At 35.5% G+C, this 18252-nt stretch overlaps 1 protein-coding gene across 1 annotated transcript; it reads left to right on the top strand.

Annotated features, from left to right (window-relative positions):
* The first annotated feature begins 8625 nt into the window (after positions 1 to 8625).
* foxd1 (forkhead box D1) lies at positions 8626 to 9588 on the top strand. The gene has a single exon (XM_062988949.1). The coding sequence runs from the start codon at positions 8626 to 8628 to the stop codon at positions 9586 to 9588; it is 963 nt and encodes a 320-aa protein (XP_062845019.1).
* The last annotated feature ends 8664 nt before the right edge of the window (positions 9589 to 18252 follow it).

Here is an 18252-nt window from a genome sequence, read left to right as displayed (position 1 = left end):
CTGAGACCGGTGCTTCTCTGAACTGACAAGCCCACAACGGCTGCACACTCTTTGTCCATAATATTTCGACTTTATTCTCATAATCATTTTGACTTTAATCTCGAAATAATTCTGACTTTATTCTTATAATCATTTCCACTTTTTTCTCGAAATCGAAACTTATACGACTTTATTCTCGAAATCAAAACATAAGGATTCCAAGTTACTTTGTCAATTTTTAAATGCCAAAAAGAAAACACAAACCATTTAAACAAATTGATTACGAATATGTATGTACAATTAATTCATAACTTAACCCTTTCATGCATGAATTATAACAACATGAATCAAGATTTTTTTCCAAAATGGTTTAATTTTCCTTTCAGGTTAATAAAACTATTGAACTGCTTTTTTAAATGTTATTTTAAATGTAATTATTTAAGAGTTATCTCCAGTTTCTCCAGATCTCCAGTTTGTCAACAAATGCGTGAGAACATTATCGAAACGTTTAAAAACAATGTACCTCAAAGAAAGATTGGAAGGGATTTGCATATTTGCATATATGAATGCCTGTGATCTTCGATCCCTCAGATGGCACTGCATCAAGAACCGCCACTCAACAATAGCTGATATAACCACATGGGTGAGGGATTACTTTGGCAAATCTTTGTCAAGCACTACAATACAGAGTTACATGCACAAATGCCACTTAAAACTTTACTGTGCAAAAAAAAGCCTTATGTTAACCATGTCCAGAAGCGGCGTCGACTTCTCTGGGCTCGAAGGCATCTATGATGAACCATCACACAGTGGAAATGTGTATTGTGGTATTGTGGTTTTTGGAAAAAATGGATGCTATGTGCTCCGGACCAAAGACAAAAAGGGCCATCCAGACTGTTATCAGCAAGAAGTCCAAAAGCCAGGTGTGGGGCTGTGTCAGTGCCCTTGGCAAAGGTCATTTATAAAACGGATAGTTCCGGTTCTAAAATCTGATTGGCTGAGCTGCGTTCGAAGCCGTTGTAAAATCCCTGATATAGGTACGCACACCCAGAGGTGGAAAGTAACGAATTACATTTACTCGCGTTACTGTAATTGAGTAGTTTTTTTTGTGTACTTGTACTTTTTAAAGTAGATTTTACAACCAGTAATTTTACTTTTACTTAAGTATATTTTGTATTAAGAATTGTAATTTGCTACATTTTAAATAACATCCGTTACTGAGTAAAACAAAACGCTAAAAAAAAAATCACGTCTGGGAAACTGCTGCAGTGAATTCTGCGATGGAAAATAGACTGGTGCTAAAATAAAGGAGCTGTAATCTAGGTATAGAGTAGGGAGGGAAGGGCGATTTTAAAAGTTTAACATGTTTGGAGTTTGATGTTTCTTTATTTGTGTCGTGTTCTTTTATTGGAAGAAATAGGCAACACAATAGGTAAAATCTAAATCATACATTTATTACAAAAATAGTAAGAAGATCAAACAGGATAAACCCGGCCGTGATCCAGTCAGCTATCTAAGCAATAAGAAAAAGGCCCCGATCTAAGATCGGACTCAGGTATTTATACTTCCACACACACACTTTTGTGGTCTAAATATGTCTACTTTAATTTACGCAGTTCCCTATCTGCATCTGCTCCTTCCCTATCTCATGACCTCGTCTTGACATTTTACTGCCTTCAGTTCCCCTCGGCCGTCACAAAAAAAGGCTGGTCTATAGAATCCACAATTAATGCCAACTTCAGTGGTTATACAGTTTGAAAAAGTTTTATGGGATGGTCTGTACTAAAATGACACATTACACATCCCTAAATGTTTTAAATGTTGTATCAACATGTTTTTTCTATTATATTTTAATTAAAAACAACTATTGTGAGATTTATATCCACTTGTCCTGTTTGCATTACACAGGAGAGACACCCCTCCTTCTGTTAAAAAAGTAACTAAGTAACGTTTACTCTGAGTACATTTTAAATGAGTTACTTTTTACTTTTTACTTGAGTAGATTTTTAGACTAGTAATTTTACTCGTACTTAAGTAAAAATTAATTAAAGAAATAGTACTTTTACTTGAGTACAATATTTTAGTACTCTTTCCACCTCTGCGCACACCTATGACCACCTCACATCATTCCATATTAATACGCCACTGAAAAGAAAAAGTATAAACTTGGTTATTGCGAATGTTGTATTCGCCCTCATGTTGCCTAGCAACACTGTTAACGGACTACCTGATTTCGCGGAAGAATGCTTTTTGTAAGTGTTTTTGTAAATAAAAACATTTATAAATTGAACATTGTTGTATTTTATTATATTTTATGTTGACCGCAGTTTTATAAAAGCAATAAGCCACTCGAGACTGTGCGTTACTGCTATGATTTTATCACGGGGAAAGACGTTTTAGGCACTCCGCTTTGCGTCAGGCCAAAACATCCTTTCCTGTGATAAAATCGCAGTAACGCACGGTCTCTCGTGGCTTATTGCTTTATTACACTTCTATGATGGCAGCATTAATGCAGAAAAGTACATTGAGATCTTAGAGCAACATGTGCTGCCTTCAAGACGTCATCATTTTCAGGGACGTCCATGCATTTTTCAACAAGACAATGCAAAACCACATGCTGCACACATTACAAAGGCATGGCTGTGGAAGAGGAGGGTACGGGTACTGGAGTCCTGCAGTCCTGACCTGTCCCCAATAGAGAATTTTGAAACGAAAAATGCAACAACGACGAACCCGTACTGTTGCACATCTTAAGATGTGTTTGCAGGAAGAATGGTACAAAATAAAAGCTGAAACACTAAATTGCTTGGTCTTCTCTGTGCCAAAACATCTTTTCAGTGTGGTAAAAAGGAATGGCAACATTACAAAGTGGTAAATGCTTTACTGTTCCAAATTTTTTTGGAATGTGTTGCAGGCCTGAAATGCAGGAATGGATGTTTATTAATAAATGAAATGAAGCTGACCAGACAAAACATGAAATATTTCAGGTTCATCCTGTCTGCAATGAAATAAAAGTCAAAGTAAATGTAAGAAACTCTGTGTTTTTTTTTTATTATTTGCATTTTCCATGCTGTCCCAACTTTTTTCTGATTTGGGGTTGTACTTCCTTGAACTGCTTCCTTGAACTGAGGCCAGTAGTTTCAGGCCCAAATCTCAGTACGTCTCATCTTGGTACAAATGGTACAAAGAACACCTTGTGATTCTCTTCTGTGTATCACAGAGACGCAGAATTAAAAATATTAATTTAATACTATTAAAACTGGTGTGGTTTACAAAAAAATAAAACATGAGGTGTATTTTCACCAAAATATGGATTTAGTATAAAATACATTAGGTAGCTGAAATATCCCCAGAATGCATGATGTCCATTTTAGTGGACATGTGGTTAATTGTAATTTACTGCTTTAAAAAATACATATTTAAGCAACACAATGGTTGTATTGCTTCTTAGATGTTGCTTTTTGTGCTCAAATTTTATTAACCAGCAAATATGCCTTTTAGTAGAAGAATTTTACAGAAATCCCCGAAGCAGGTGAAGTTTCTGACATTCTGTCAGCTAGTTTGGTGTACCACATGATTAGTTGCACTTACAATTATCGGCCACATGATGGCACCATACTGTGTTCTTTGGTAGCGTCCCCTTAAAAGGTTGTCATGCATTAATAACAGTAAAACCTACGTACATAGAAAATAATGACTTTTAAATAGCTGTCCACTGTAGTGACCACCATGCATGAAAGGGTTAAAAAAAATACAATAAAAAATTGCATAGTTAGATCTTTATTAGCTAATCGAAATTTTATTAATAATTGTCAGCAGATATTCCAGAGTGTAATAGATTGTCCTTTTTTTCTCTTAAACCTTGTACTAACACTTAACCATTAAGCTCCTTCAAGTAGCTGACTGATAATCTGAAAATCACACTTAATTAAGCTTACAAAGCAAAACAAGGCTTTCAAAAAATATCAAAACCCTTCCAGTTCACAATTCCAAGCAAGTGGAAAATACAATACAATACAAATGTCATAAATTTCTATTAGTTTCTTGTGTTCTATCTTGCTCCTATTTTAATTTGTCACGGCAAATGTGATGTTTGTTTAATAGAAAACTTCATGGCCATCTCTCCTAAACATCTCCATCCATCCATGGTCAGCTTAAGTGCTTAGTAAAGAGGTAGGTTTTTAATAGTCTTTTGAAGACAGTGAGAGACTCAACTGTTGGGACAGACAAGGCAAGCTCGTTCCACCACTTGGGTGCAAGTACAGAAAAAAGCCTTGATGCTTGTCTTCCTCTAATTCTGGCTGGAAGATCAAGTCGAGCAAGACTAGTGTCTCGGCGCTTGTGTGGTACAGAGACGGGTTTTATTAGAGTATATCTTTCCCAGCTCTGTTGCCTTGTCTTGTGAATTGGTATGTGTCCTTTTTATTTTCCTTATTGTCCAACTTCTTATACAGCTTGTCATATGCATTTTCCTTCACCTTTGCCATTTCTCTTTTTACCTTACCCTGCATCTCCTTGTAACCCTGTCTACTTTCGTCAGCTCTCTGGAGATCCCAGTTCTTTTTCACCAACCTGTTCCTTTCTAAACTTTTCTGCCCTTCTTCATTCCACCACCAATTCTTTTTCTTCCTTTTTCCGTCCAGATTTCACACCAAGTACCTGCCTAGCTGATTCCCTCACCACTTTTGTGGTTGGTACCCAGTTGTCTAGATCATATTTACCAACACCCAGCACCTGTCTCCTCTTCACACTCATCCTTCTCTTCACCTCCAAAGATATCCTACTGACCACCATCTGATGCTGTCTAACTACATTCTCCCCTGCCAACAGCTTGCATTCTCCAATTCTCTTGTGTCTCCTGCATAAAATATAGCCTACCTGTGTGCACTTTCCCCACTCTTTTGTCACCCATGTGTTCATACTTCTTCTTAAAAAGTCATTCCAGTCCTAACACACTCAGTGCTCATCATTTTACATTTACATTTTCAGCATTTAGCAGACGCTTTTATCCAAAGCGACTTACACAATGATCTGAACACGATGAGCAATTGAGGGTTAAGGGCCTTGCTCAGGGACCCAACAGTGGCAACTTGGTGGTGGTGGGACTTGAATGGCAACCTCCTGTTTACTAGTCCAGTACCTTAACCACTGAGCTATCACTGCCCGTAGTGATGAATATCACTCTGGATGTATATCACTCTGGTGATATACATCATCACCAGAGTGCTAACACCTAAGGCTCATCATTTACCTGATTACCCATCCATAAATAGCCTCCCCTTCTTTGGACTCGGAACAGAGCATTGCACCTCTCCATGTGTTCTTGTGGTGCCCTTTTCTTATTTCTATATATAGACGTACCCAGCATTTGAAGTCAGCTAACCACAAACGTTACCAAAAAAATTTGTATATCGGTGAGATGAAACAAAAACTAACTTATGGCAACAAACACTCAAGATGGGTTTGGCGTAAAAAGGGATGACTATACTGTAAAATATAGTAGAGCGTCAGTGATCCTACTGCGAGCATTATTAGGATACATGGCTTCATGGACTTTATAAATTATCCAGACATTTTAAATCTAAATACGTCTGCCTCTGTCGATAAATTAAAAATAGGTAATTGTTAGATCTTCCAGAAGGAAAATTACCCAAAACAAAAGTCCAGATCAATACAAAAACAATATACTAAACACAAGATCAAGCTGCTGCTATGGTTATCTCAGACTTCAGATCTAAACCATATAAAAACCTGTGGGATCAGATAAAGTGAGAAAGTACAAGAGGACCCTGGATAATCTAAAGAGATTATATAAAGAGGAGTATAGTCTCAAATTCCCTGCTCTGTTTCCTCCAATTTATCAGATGTTATAGGAGACGGGTAAATTGTATTTTAATGGCACAGGGAGATTGGTTGTACAAACTTTTAAATGCTGGGGTGCCAAAAATGGTAGCACAACTGTTTTTTTAATAATTATTTCTTGACGAGGATTATATTAGAATCAGAATATATTCACTTTAATTAAAAATTGAAGGGTTCTCATTTTAGTGCATTTGTCAAATTCTTAGATGATGCTGATGAAACTCAAAACGATATATTTACAAAATATAAATTGATCAGTGAAAACATTAGGGAATTATTTGAATTACGTATATAGTTTAAATAATTCAAGAGAATAAATATGACAAATTCGTATTTTTATTGCACTTTACAAACCGTCCTTTTTTCAAGTGTTTTCAATGTAGTCTGAATGGTCAAAATGTCTGCATGTCTGAATGTCCCAAAGACATATACTTTGCAAATGTTACAGCGACAAAATTGGGGATACTCCAAGATAACGCCCATGAAATGGGATGTCCAACAAACGCATGGCCAGGTGTTCAAATACTTAGTATACTTAACCGAATTCAGTTTTTTATAATTTATATTAACTAATCATTGATAGGCTTAAATGTGTTCTAGAACGGGGTCAGTGTAACTTACAAATATTCCAAATAAAACACAGCATAAAGTGCTTAACGCAGCGGCAGATAAAAACGTATGGATTTTGCGCGTGTGCAATAAAGGGAAACGGGCACCCCAGAGCACTGGCAGCTGGGGTATAGCTACTGAAACTCATCCACTAGATGGTGATCTCGTCTTCACTGGGGCAGCAAAAAGATTTTAAAAGGACTTGAAACTCACACGCCTGACCACACAAGTTCCCATAAAACGGCCATCAAAACGGTGCAGATGTTTTTTTCATTGTACGAAAAGCATTTCATAGACTACATCTGTCTCCATACTTAAAATTATCACAGCCCGCCAATGAAAAACAAAAATCTTAATTATCTTTAAAAAGCTTTTTACTGCTTTTCATCTTGAGTCATTTATACTTGCTTATGGCACACCAAAATATTTTATAGACCGGCATTGTTTGTCTTTCAGAAAATTGGCTTCTCATCATCCCTGCCACAAATTGTCTTTAACAGCTTATTTTAAATAACACTAAAGTATCTTTGTAGCATACGGTGATGGTTAATCTTGGCACCTTAATCTACAGAATCTACAGAAACGGTGAAGAAAAACCGAGCTAAATTTGATCATAACTTTTAAAAGAAATACTTTGATAGTCTTTGTTTCGAGATCAACTTTTAGTTTATATTTTATTAAGTGAACTTAGGTTACGACTGTGTTAAAAGTGAAGAATAATTAAAGAATTATAATGAGGATAAGGAATAATTTATTTTTTTATACAGTAAAATATTTAATGTGATTATATATAATTGTAATTTAATAATTAACAATAAATAATAATTAATACTAGTTCGTTCAAAAAACATGAATTTAAAATGTGATCTTTTCAATGTTTTATTAAATAAAATATTTTTTTTATTGTTTTATACTTTCATTAGTTGAAATTTAAACAATAAAAATATTCAAACGTTATCATAGTTATCACAATAATTAATAGTTATGCCAAATTAAATTGACTTAATTGCATGATGCTAATACTGCCGTAAAATTAAAGGCCATGTTTTTTTTTTTATTTGTGCTAAATTAAGCCTCACTAGCAAATTAATTTAAGAGAAACAGTAAAACAAGATTGATAATGTCGCTTAAAAAAGCTTACTTGAATTTAATCCGGTCTGCTTTTAATTCGGAAACAGATAAGTAATGTCTTCTTTGTTTGGATAGCAAATGATAATGCGCAATATTATAATGTGTATAGGATATACGTAAAATAAATAATCATGAGGATGGTACTCGCAAAGAATAATATTAAATTGTTTACTTATTTTTTTATAATAATAATAAAAAAATCTATTCTCAGAACAGGTTGTTTTTCTGTTTTAGAAAATGCTCAGAATTTAAGGATGTTTCATTAAAAAAATCACTGTTAAACAAAAACGCATTTTAAAACCGTTATTAATTAAATATTTTTTCAATTAATGTATTTTTAAGAATACACCAGTGACAATAGATGTAATAAATTGATTGAAAAGTTTTTTTAAAGGTTAACTTTAAAAAGTAAATATATCTTTATATATACTTTTACGTTGTATTTAAAAAAAATGTTTTGTCTACTGCAGTCCAACAAAAATTATTTTTAGGTATTTTTACTATGAATAATGGGACATTCCAATATACAACTCAGAGAGCATACTAGGGAAAGAACATTATTATGGGCGGGACTAATGACCATGTGCTTATTCTGCCGCACTTCCAGCTTGAAAAGGGTCAAACATTTACAATAAGTTTATTAAAAACGTGTCCTCTCGTATAATATTACACAACTGATGATCTTTTTGTGTTGTTTTCCCCAAAACATTCCCACGTTATCCATCTTTCAATTGCCCCAGTGACGCTTTGTTATCATGTGATCAGAGAGCTGGTATATAGGGCGCGGAAAGATCCGCCCTATTTGGAATCCTGGTTTGGCCTTTTGAAGGGTGTCCCTCTCTTCGGACTTGGATGGATGCAGTGCTATACGGCTTATCCGTCGATTCAACTAAACAAAAGTCTCACGAAAGTCTATGGCGGCATATGAGCACGGCTTGCCATCCGTCCGAACCTGCCCACTTGGCCGCTTTTTATGACCCATTTCGCACCGGAGACGTCCTGCAGTTGTAGCCACATCGCGCACCCTGTCTCTCCGGAGTAGCCATGACTCTAAGCTACGAGATGTCGGACGCTTGTGCGCTCTCGGAGGAGCCCGACATCGACGTCGTGGGTGAGGGCGACGACGACGACGATGCAGAATTGGCGCGCGCGCATGAAGAGCACTACCTGGCTGCATCACCTTCTTGTGCGGAGTCTGTTGCGTCCGCCGGGAGCTCAAGCGCGCGCGACGCGTACAAACCGACCAACAAGAATGCTTTGGTAAAGCCGCCGTACTCATACATCGCACTCATTACCATGGCCATCCTACAGAGTCCCAAGAAACGGCTGACGCTCAGCGAGATCTGCGACTTCATCAGCAACCGCTTTCCGTACTACCGCGAAAAGTTCCCTGCCTGGCAGAACTCCATCCGCCACAACCTGTCGCTTAATGACTGTTTTGTCAAAATTCCACGGGAGCCTGGCAACCCTGGAAAAGGGAATTACTGGACACTGGACCCGGAGTCGGCCGATATGTTTGACAACGGTAGCTTCCTGCGCCGGCGCAAGCGCTTCAAACGCCAACAGGCACCAGAACTTCTGCGTGAGCACGGAACTTTCGTCCCAGCGTACGGCTATGGAGGGTACGGGTGCGGTTACGGGCTCCAGCTGCACGCCGCATATCACGCGCATTCCGCGATCTTTGCCTTTCAGCAGCAACAGCACCAACCACCGACGCCTTCACGACACACTGGAACTCTAATCCCTGCGCCTTCTTTAATGCCAAACACAGCCGAACTCACACGATCTCGCTTCTATCCCCCAGTAAGCCCCGGGTTATCGTCCCCGGTACAGACTGCGTCTAAATCCCCGGTGCACCGCTCACCCTTTTCCATAGACAGCATCATAGGTAGCGCGGGGAGCCCAGCGCATGCGCTATGTGCCTCTCGGACTCCGCCAGTGCCCCTCGGACCGAACGGAGCCGAAAAGTTTCCTACACGGATTGTCAGTAGCACTAGTGGCTGTTAATTTTTGTAACCGAACTTCATATAAAATATAAGAGATACTCACAAACGCTCCTGTGTTTAAGGTAGGATTTTTTGAATCGGTTTTTGCCTTGTTTGACGCAGCTGAATGGTGGACTTAAATTTCCACTAGTGCCTAAATTCAAGCTGTGAAATATAAGATGTACCTTATTTATCTTAACATCTAGTCCATCATTTCACCCCACGAACATTTTTAAAAGTGATTTTGTAGAGCATCTCAGGATAATGTTTTAAACTGAATATAAGTGTTAGTTCATCTTATTAATTGTCTACAGAATTATTATATGTTAAGACACATCTGTTTTCTAGTGAATTTGAGACCTAAATGTTTTATTTCTTAAACTTTGATACTTGTGCTTATCTCAGTAAATGGTTAATTTTGCATACTTGGGAGTGTGATATTTTACACGATTTGTTTTACAATAAGAATAAATATTGTTTTTACAAAATTTGAAATCTTTATTTCAATTATTAAAAAAAAAACATAGCCACACAATATCCATTACCTAATTACCACAAAGCCTTTAATCTTTGATGTTGATAATTATAATAGTAATAATAACAGCCACAAAAAAAACTTCTGCATGTGAGGTACAAAATGAATTTCCCATGTTTTACTGTTTTACCAGTGACAAAGTAGGCAAGGGAATAAGCACAATAAAACATTAATAAATTAAATTTTTTTGTGCTTGTAAATGTTCATTTTTTGCTCAGAGGGAATAGTGACGTATGTGTGTGTTTTGTCAGTTATAAGAGGGAGAGCCTGCACCCTTAGTCAAGCCATAATAGACATACAATAGTCCACTTTGCAGAGTCAAGTCAGACCAAGCCTTGTCACACTGGCCTATTAAATGACCAATTTAAACTGTTAAACTTGTTAACAAATCTTTATATCTTATATTTTTGTATAGTTGTTGTTAATGTGTGCTTTCATCCATACACTATATAGTCACCTAAATTTGGACATTTTGTTGGACATCCAATTTCAAAAACAAATTGTATTGAAATAGCGTGATCTCCATGTTATTATTTCAAACAGAACAAAAGCCACTTCTTTGAGAAGGCTTCTCACAAGACAGTGGGAATTTGTGCCCATTTAGTTAAAGCATTTGCATGGCCGAGCACTGATGTTGGTCGTGAAGGCCTCAATCGATGCTCTGGTTCATTTCAAAGCAGTTGAGCTGAGGTCAGGGCTCTGTGCTTTTCTTTATGTCTTTACAGACTTTGTTGTGTGCACATAAGTAATGCTGGAACAGGAAAAGGCCTTCCCTAAACTGTTGCTGCAAAGTTGGAAGCATATTTATGACACCTGTTGGCAACTGTCACGGCTGAAACACATACAGTTGAAAATGAGTAGGGATGTCCCAATTAGTCACTTACATCAGCAGGTGTAATCTGGTTATAGTTTTTCAGTTAGCTGTGGTTTTGTTTGTTGTTATTTTTTGTTTCGTTATTTAGTTTGTATCTTTTGTTATATAGTTGTTTGCTTTATTGTGTTTCTGGATATTAGAAATTATGTTATTTTTATGCCTCACACAAACTGTTACACAACAGTTACACAAAATGAAATATATATGTTATTGATTTTATTATTAATAAATCAGCTTTTATTTTTATCTTTATAAAACTTATATAAAGGTTTTAACCAAAGGACATTTATTAGTGGTTTGCAGAAAAACATTTTAAAGTACTTGCTTAGTTTTTACGTTGGTAATTATATAAAAAGGAATTAAACAACTAACATAACGAACAGTAGAATTCATTTTTTTTGCATCTATTAAACGTGTGTAGCCACTGAGAGCTACCTAACTATCAAACCGAGATGAAGAGCTGAGCTAGACATCGATTTGTTTGGTACATTTTACAGATGTAAAATAAGCAAAGATATGCAAATAATTATTGTCATCAAAAAAATCAAAATAATGGCCTTTCTTGTGGGAACATAATATGGAGAATCTATATATTACCTAGCATTTTTGTTTTAATCTGGTTTAAAAATCACATTATTATTTACATATTTGTTAACATAATTACATATTTGTAAAATAATTCATTTTATACCACGTTTGAAGAAAAATATCTGTAATATGTAATATAAAAGTAGTATCTGTATAAATTAACACTTAAGAAAATAAATATTAATATGAAACATCAATTTCTTTAAATATAAGGTGGAAAGTTTACTTGCTATGAATAACTCTAAAACAAAAATGTATTAAAAAATAAATGTAAAAATAAAGGCATACAATAAATGATAAATATTATTAAATTGACGAATTTATAAATAAATAATACAAAAATATTGAATGCGTTAAATAAAATATATACATGGAAACCTGGTAAATAAGTACATTGGCTCACCACCGCATGTGTATTGTGCCTTTTAAGCATTTTTTTCTGTACACACTATATATATATATATATATATATATATATATATATATATATATATATACTTTTTTTTTTTGGAATAATTAATTAATTTGGTCTCGTCATGGCATTCCGTCCTGGGTGTGGTATGCATTTCTCTCAGGAATGCAGGTGGTACAGTGGTGGTAAACAAAATTAAAACAATGAATTTGATTATGCAGAAGACATCAAATAAAATTATACCACCATACAATTATGAAGTTATTTACACCTGGCGAAACGTGTAAAACTAATCCATCGCAAATACACAGGACAGGAATTTAAGAACCTTAGAACCTTTAATGAGTCAATTTACCTGTAAACTAAACCAGCCAAACCAGCATTTTTTTGTGGAATTGTGGAGTTAAGGAATGAGTTACTGCACTCAAACTGTTCTTATAAAAGCTGTACAAAGTTTTTCTCAGTGATGGACATACTTAGAAAGCTGCACAATTTTGCAACATGATTTGCATACTAAATTATCTGTTATTATTTTTATGGCTGGACAGTCGAATGTAAAAATTGTTGCACTGAAAATGTGTTCGTAAAAGAAAATGTACTGTAGAATGAGGCACAAAATCTGACATCTAAAATCTGAATATAAAATAGGGGTTAACATGAGGCAATATCAAAATAAATAGATAAATAAATATGTTGTGTGTGCGCGCGTTTGTGTTTGCGCAGCCGCAGTCGCTTGGACCTCGCGTGCCTTAGTGGATACAGTGAATACAGTTCAGTAGGCCAGTGCACGCACTCACACACACACACACCCACACACACACACACACACACACACACACACACACACACACACAGCAGATGTAGTCATAGTAAAGTAACCGTGCTACTGCTCCAGGGAGAGCGGCGGAAATAGGTCAATTGAGTGTTTGACTCAAGCGAGGCACAAGGCACAAGCGTTATCGGACATACAGTTCCTATAGAATATACGCATGGAATATATTTAACATCAGTTCTCTGACTCTTAATCGCCCTCACACTTTATCTGGCTGCAGAAATTCATCCGTGCGTACAAATTAAAGGCACAGTGACCAAAGGACTCAAAGGTGCAGAATGCTGTACAGTCTGTGGTCACCATCCAGCCCAGCTTATCAATAATAAATGCTTATTGGACTATGTTTGTGATGCGCCTGTCTGGAGTGAAACCACGCAATGCTTTTTCGATTATTAGTCTGCTGAAATCAGCGTATCCAAAAGGTCAAGTCAAGTCAAATTATTTGTTATTTATGTGAAGATATATTTACAGAATTCATGACCGAAAAAACAACAAAAAAAAAAAAACATGTTGAGAAAGCCGAGGGCACCAGTGGCAAGAAAAAAAACTCCCTTAAAACTACAAGGTAGAAACCTTAAGAGGAACCAGACTCAACAGGAATCTCCATTGTCTTTGGGTAGTCTGGAGGATGATTTGAATGAATTAGAATTAAACAAACATACATATAAAATAAAACAATAACAAAAGTTATAACATGAAGTAAGTAAATGCATGAAGGATTTGTTAAATTTTATATTTCAGTCTAGTCTGTGGTAAAGTCTAAGCGTGAGTTCTGGACATTGTGCGTGTAGACGCGGCAGATTCTCATCATATCCAATTGGACTTGGACAAAGACACTTTTGGATACAAAATGTTGTTGTGCAAGATCTAATATACAGGTCTGATTTCACGTGAGCCGACAACATCAACACATTCAGTCATCACAATACAGGCGACCTTTTAAGATGTTTTACTGTAGGTCTAATGTATTTACTATTGCACTATCAATTAATACTAAAGGAACATGTTTAATTGAATCAAGATATCGAAAATAATTGTAAGCTATAAGCCAACTAAATAAGCAACAGTCTAATTAATCAAATCAGGTGGTGGAGATCTGAACATCTGGAGCGGATTTTTAACTGCAAGGCTTGTTTATGGGTCATTAATAATTTTACAGGAGTTTTAAAACAGCAGATCATTTAAATGCATCTGATATGCATTTTATAAGCAGTTAAATATGTATTTAGTGTATTGATATTTATCATGATATTAACTTGTATAAAATAACATTTAAACTCGAATGTTAATGGACAAAAAGTCTCCCGACAGCACACTTATACAGTATATGGTAAACATGTTTAACTAACGATATACTACCTGCATTGCGTAACACATTGTGCATTCTTATTTGTTTTTTTTATAAGAACGTGTTTAAAATGGTAATAATTCAAAATTACTTTTTTACTGTTAGGGTTAGGGCTACAAACTTGTCTTCGGTTGAGCTTACATGGCGTCTTAGAAACTTTTTCTTAGAGATTAGGCAGTTTTGCAAAGAACTGTGTGTCTGTAATGTTACTCATGTAAATACATTGTTTGGAGAAACTACAATATTGAAAATTTTTTTGTCTAAAATTTAAAATACTTAATTTTGCTAGACATTTAAACCACTTGGCACCTGTGCTGTTGGGTGCTTATTATTAATTTTATTTTATAAATAATGGTAAAACTTGGCACAAAAAATATTACTATTTTTTTATTGCCTTTGTCTTATTTTATTGTGCTTTATGGTGCATATTTTTTAAAGCATTTCTAGTTTAATCAGTGCATGGTGTGAAGTACACTTTATGCATATGGAATTACAGTATAATGTCAGCCCAGTTGTTGGCAGGTCTAAATACTAACTAAATGCTGAAACAAATATTCAATTCTAAATTGCTGGTGACATTGAAAGCGACAAAATATTTATTCAGAATATTAATCTAGTTTGCTGTAAAACAAACTGAATCCAACTATTTTACAAGCTGTGCAGTCCAGTGCGAGCGCACAAATAAAAACAAACAGCCAAAAAGTTACTTTTTCAGATTTACACTGTATCCTTTTTATTAAACATATAGCAGATCTTCGTGGTAGTTAAAACTTAAGAGATGTTTTTATGCAGTACATTCCCAGATGTTCTGGAGAAAAAACGTGTATAATAAGTAAAATTGATTTTTCCATTAAGCATTTATTTACACTGCATATTTCTATAGTAGTAACAATAATAAATTTTAATATATAATACATGCCATTCCTGCATATAATCTATAATTTTAAGTTTCTGTTGTAATATATTACTTCTATTATTGTTGTTGTTGTAAGAATATTACAAAAGACATTTTAAGGATTTAATATAAGGCATAACAATAATATTTTTATGCACTGTATTTCTATAACTGTAAATGATTTAATATTAATTTGAAAACGTAGCCTGATCAAGCCTTGCATAACGTGTCGCCACTCACAATAACTGGGCCTCTCTTTTTTCACACGGCTGAAGATTTTACATGCCATATATCAAAAGGCAACTTCCTAAGTTAAAATACACAAATGTGAGATGAAAAGTGCCCTGCATGCCCTCTGTGCTACCCGACCGGAAGAGGGAGAATGAGTTGTTGTGCGCAGTGAGTGATGGACACCACGACAAACAGCACACTGAAGAATAACAGTGAAAAAGCGCCAGTCATTATTCATCTTGTTCCTTTCATGATGCCTGTGGGATTTAAAATGTTCGCGGCCAACTACTACTTCAAGCCTGAGGCTGATTGGTTAATTTTTTTTGCTTCGAGTTCAGTGACGTGCAGCCCTGTTTCATGCTTCGTTAGTTTATCCTATGAGATTGTATGTCAGAGTTCTCAAGGATCAGAGCTAAATCCATAACTTTGGGGGATGAAAGCTAATGGTAATGCATTGCAGGTAGAATGCCCTAAAAAGCATATGGGCACTTGTATTTACACAGGGGGCTAACAGATTAATATTGCTTTTGTTGTTATTATTATTACTATTGTTATTGTTATTATTATTATTATTAACTAGATACATATTTTAATATAACATATTAATGACATCAATACAAATGCACTATACATTGCTGAAGATATACAGTATGTATATACTGTATATAAGTCTAAAGAAAAGTGCAAGTAGAGTAAAGCCAAGTCGACTGGTCATTCAAAATTTTTTTATAAATTAATAAAAAGTGTAATTTTGACTTAAACCACACGAAAACTTATTCATCTGTTCAAAAAAGTACATGTATAATATTTGACAAATATCTCTCTTACACTCACACACATGAACAAGTAACGGTTATTACCCACCTTTTTGATAATGGGTGTGATGTGTGAGTGTGTGTGTGTGTGTGTGTGTGTGTGTGTGTGTGTGTGTAAAAGAGAGAGAGAGACACACAAAAAAGCAAGAATACGTGAAGTATGAGAATAAAAAAGGTATGACAAGAAAAAACCAAAGAATCTTCTCCGTGGGGGGTGTTGAATCCTTTTCTGATCTATTCACACTGTAGCCCAGCAACACTTATCCTCTGTAGCTCGATGTATGGTAATAAATTGTGTGTGTGTGTGTGTGTGTGTGTGTGTGTGTGTGTGTGTGTTTTACGCTCCATTAGGGAGTTTCAGAAGTAAAGCCAGGTCTGAATGCAGCACCAATTAGAGAGAGTTAGAGAGCCCACTACCACACCAGTCCCTACCATCCAACTTCACTCAATTACTTCTCTCTCCTTTCATGCTCCGTCTATTCTATCTAGTTTTCATTCAATCTTTTGTCTTTTTCTGCAGTCTGTTTCTGTCTGTTTTCTGTTCCTCTGTCGGCCTTTACTTTCCCACTTTTCTTTTTCTTTTATGTTTCCTCCATTTGATGAACACTTGCGGAACATTATATCTTTGATTGTTTTGCCCTATCCTTCATTAGAGGATTGTGACATGGTGTTTTGGAGAGAGCGTGCATTCTCTTGGGAGGTTATAAAAATATGGCAGATAGGTCTGCCCTTTTAAAGGTTACTAATACTATACATTTTTTTTTTAGAAAAAATGTGTAATACATTTTAATATATTGTAGCTACCTTAAACACATTTCAGAAATGTAATAATAATAATAATAATAATAATAATAATAATAATAACAATTGCATGATTTTACATTTATACAGCCTAACTAAATTGTTGCTGTTTGCTGAATACAAACAGGCGTCGGACACATTTTATCTTGGTGTAAAATGTATTAATATTACTGTGTGTGATCATAAAGCAGTTTACAGCATTTATCATTAAATTATAAAATTAAGTTTTATTTGCATCAGAGCAGGGCAAGTGTTTTGGTATTTTCACCCATGCCTTTCCTCACATTAGTACAGGCAACAATTTAGGGTCAACCCCAATTTCTGTAAGTGCAAGGTACAAGTGCTCACATTTCAACTGCTGGCCACCCGCATTTACATTTTGCACATTGTGTTTATTCGTGAAATGGACCTGTTTTGTTGTCAGATCATCATACTTCACCTTCCTCAAGGGCAGTGTTTTAAAGGCTATCTGCTTTAGTGCCATGTATCTACAGAATGTGAATGTGAATTCAGTGCAGACTGAAAAGTTCAATTACAAAACAAAACATAGTTTAAGACAAAATATAATAGGCTAGTGGAACTGAAACGTTCATCATATTTATATTATCCTTAAAAGCCATTCGTCATTTGGAAGTATAACCTGGCTCTCGTGTGCCTGGCTTTGGTGAGACTGTTACCAGGAGCGCAAGAGGCTCCGGTTTCTCCAAACAGCCTGATTGTGGACGCCAGTTACACGCAATAACGCCACTGGTGCGTAAACATTTCATTGCGCGCGCTCGGTTCGTTCATCAAGCTGACGCGCGGGGGAAACGCAGTGCGCGCGAGACGAGAAGCAGAGCCTGAGCTGTGCACAACAAAAGAGCAAACTAACCTTAATGATCTGCACAGAGCCTGTACATTAACACAGTCGTCTTATAATTTATGCAAGGATCTAATTTTAGTAACCTAGATTATACTCTGTTGTGATAAATTTTAATTTGTTTTATTATTACATTTGAAAGCTTGAATGCATTTGATTGCATCACATCGTTCCATAATACCTAGTTTATATAAGGCATTGTTGTTTTCCTTAGTCTACTGGTGCTACTGTCCAGTCTGTATATTTAGATAATCACTGTAAATGGTCATTTAACCAATTTTTTAATAATTTATTTTAATATTTTTAATGTCTGAATTATGCTACTTTTATCACTTTTTTAAACTTGTTTTTCTCAAACTCCTAACAATACTGATAAAAATGACTTTTTTGCTTTGTATTTTATAATTTAATGGGCACAGTATTGCATAACTGGTAAACCTGGTTCAGTTTCATGTGTCGGTTGGTATCAGACAAAAATGTATTGTTTATTATGGAC

This window comes from Trichomycterus rosablanca, chromosome 26 (assembly GCF_030014385.1).
Source record: "Trichomycterus rosablanca isolate fTriRos1 chromosome 26, fTriRos1.hap1, whole genome shotgun sequence".
NCBI lineage: Eukaryota > Metazoa > Chordata > Actinopteri > Siluriformes > Trichomycteridae > Trichomycterus > Trichomycterus rosablanca.
The sequence above is the reverse complement of the archived record's forward strand: the minus strand, read 5'-3'. Positions and strand labels throughout refer to the sequence as shown.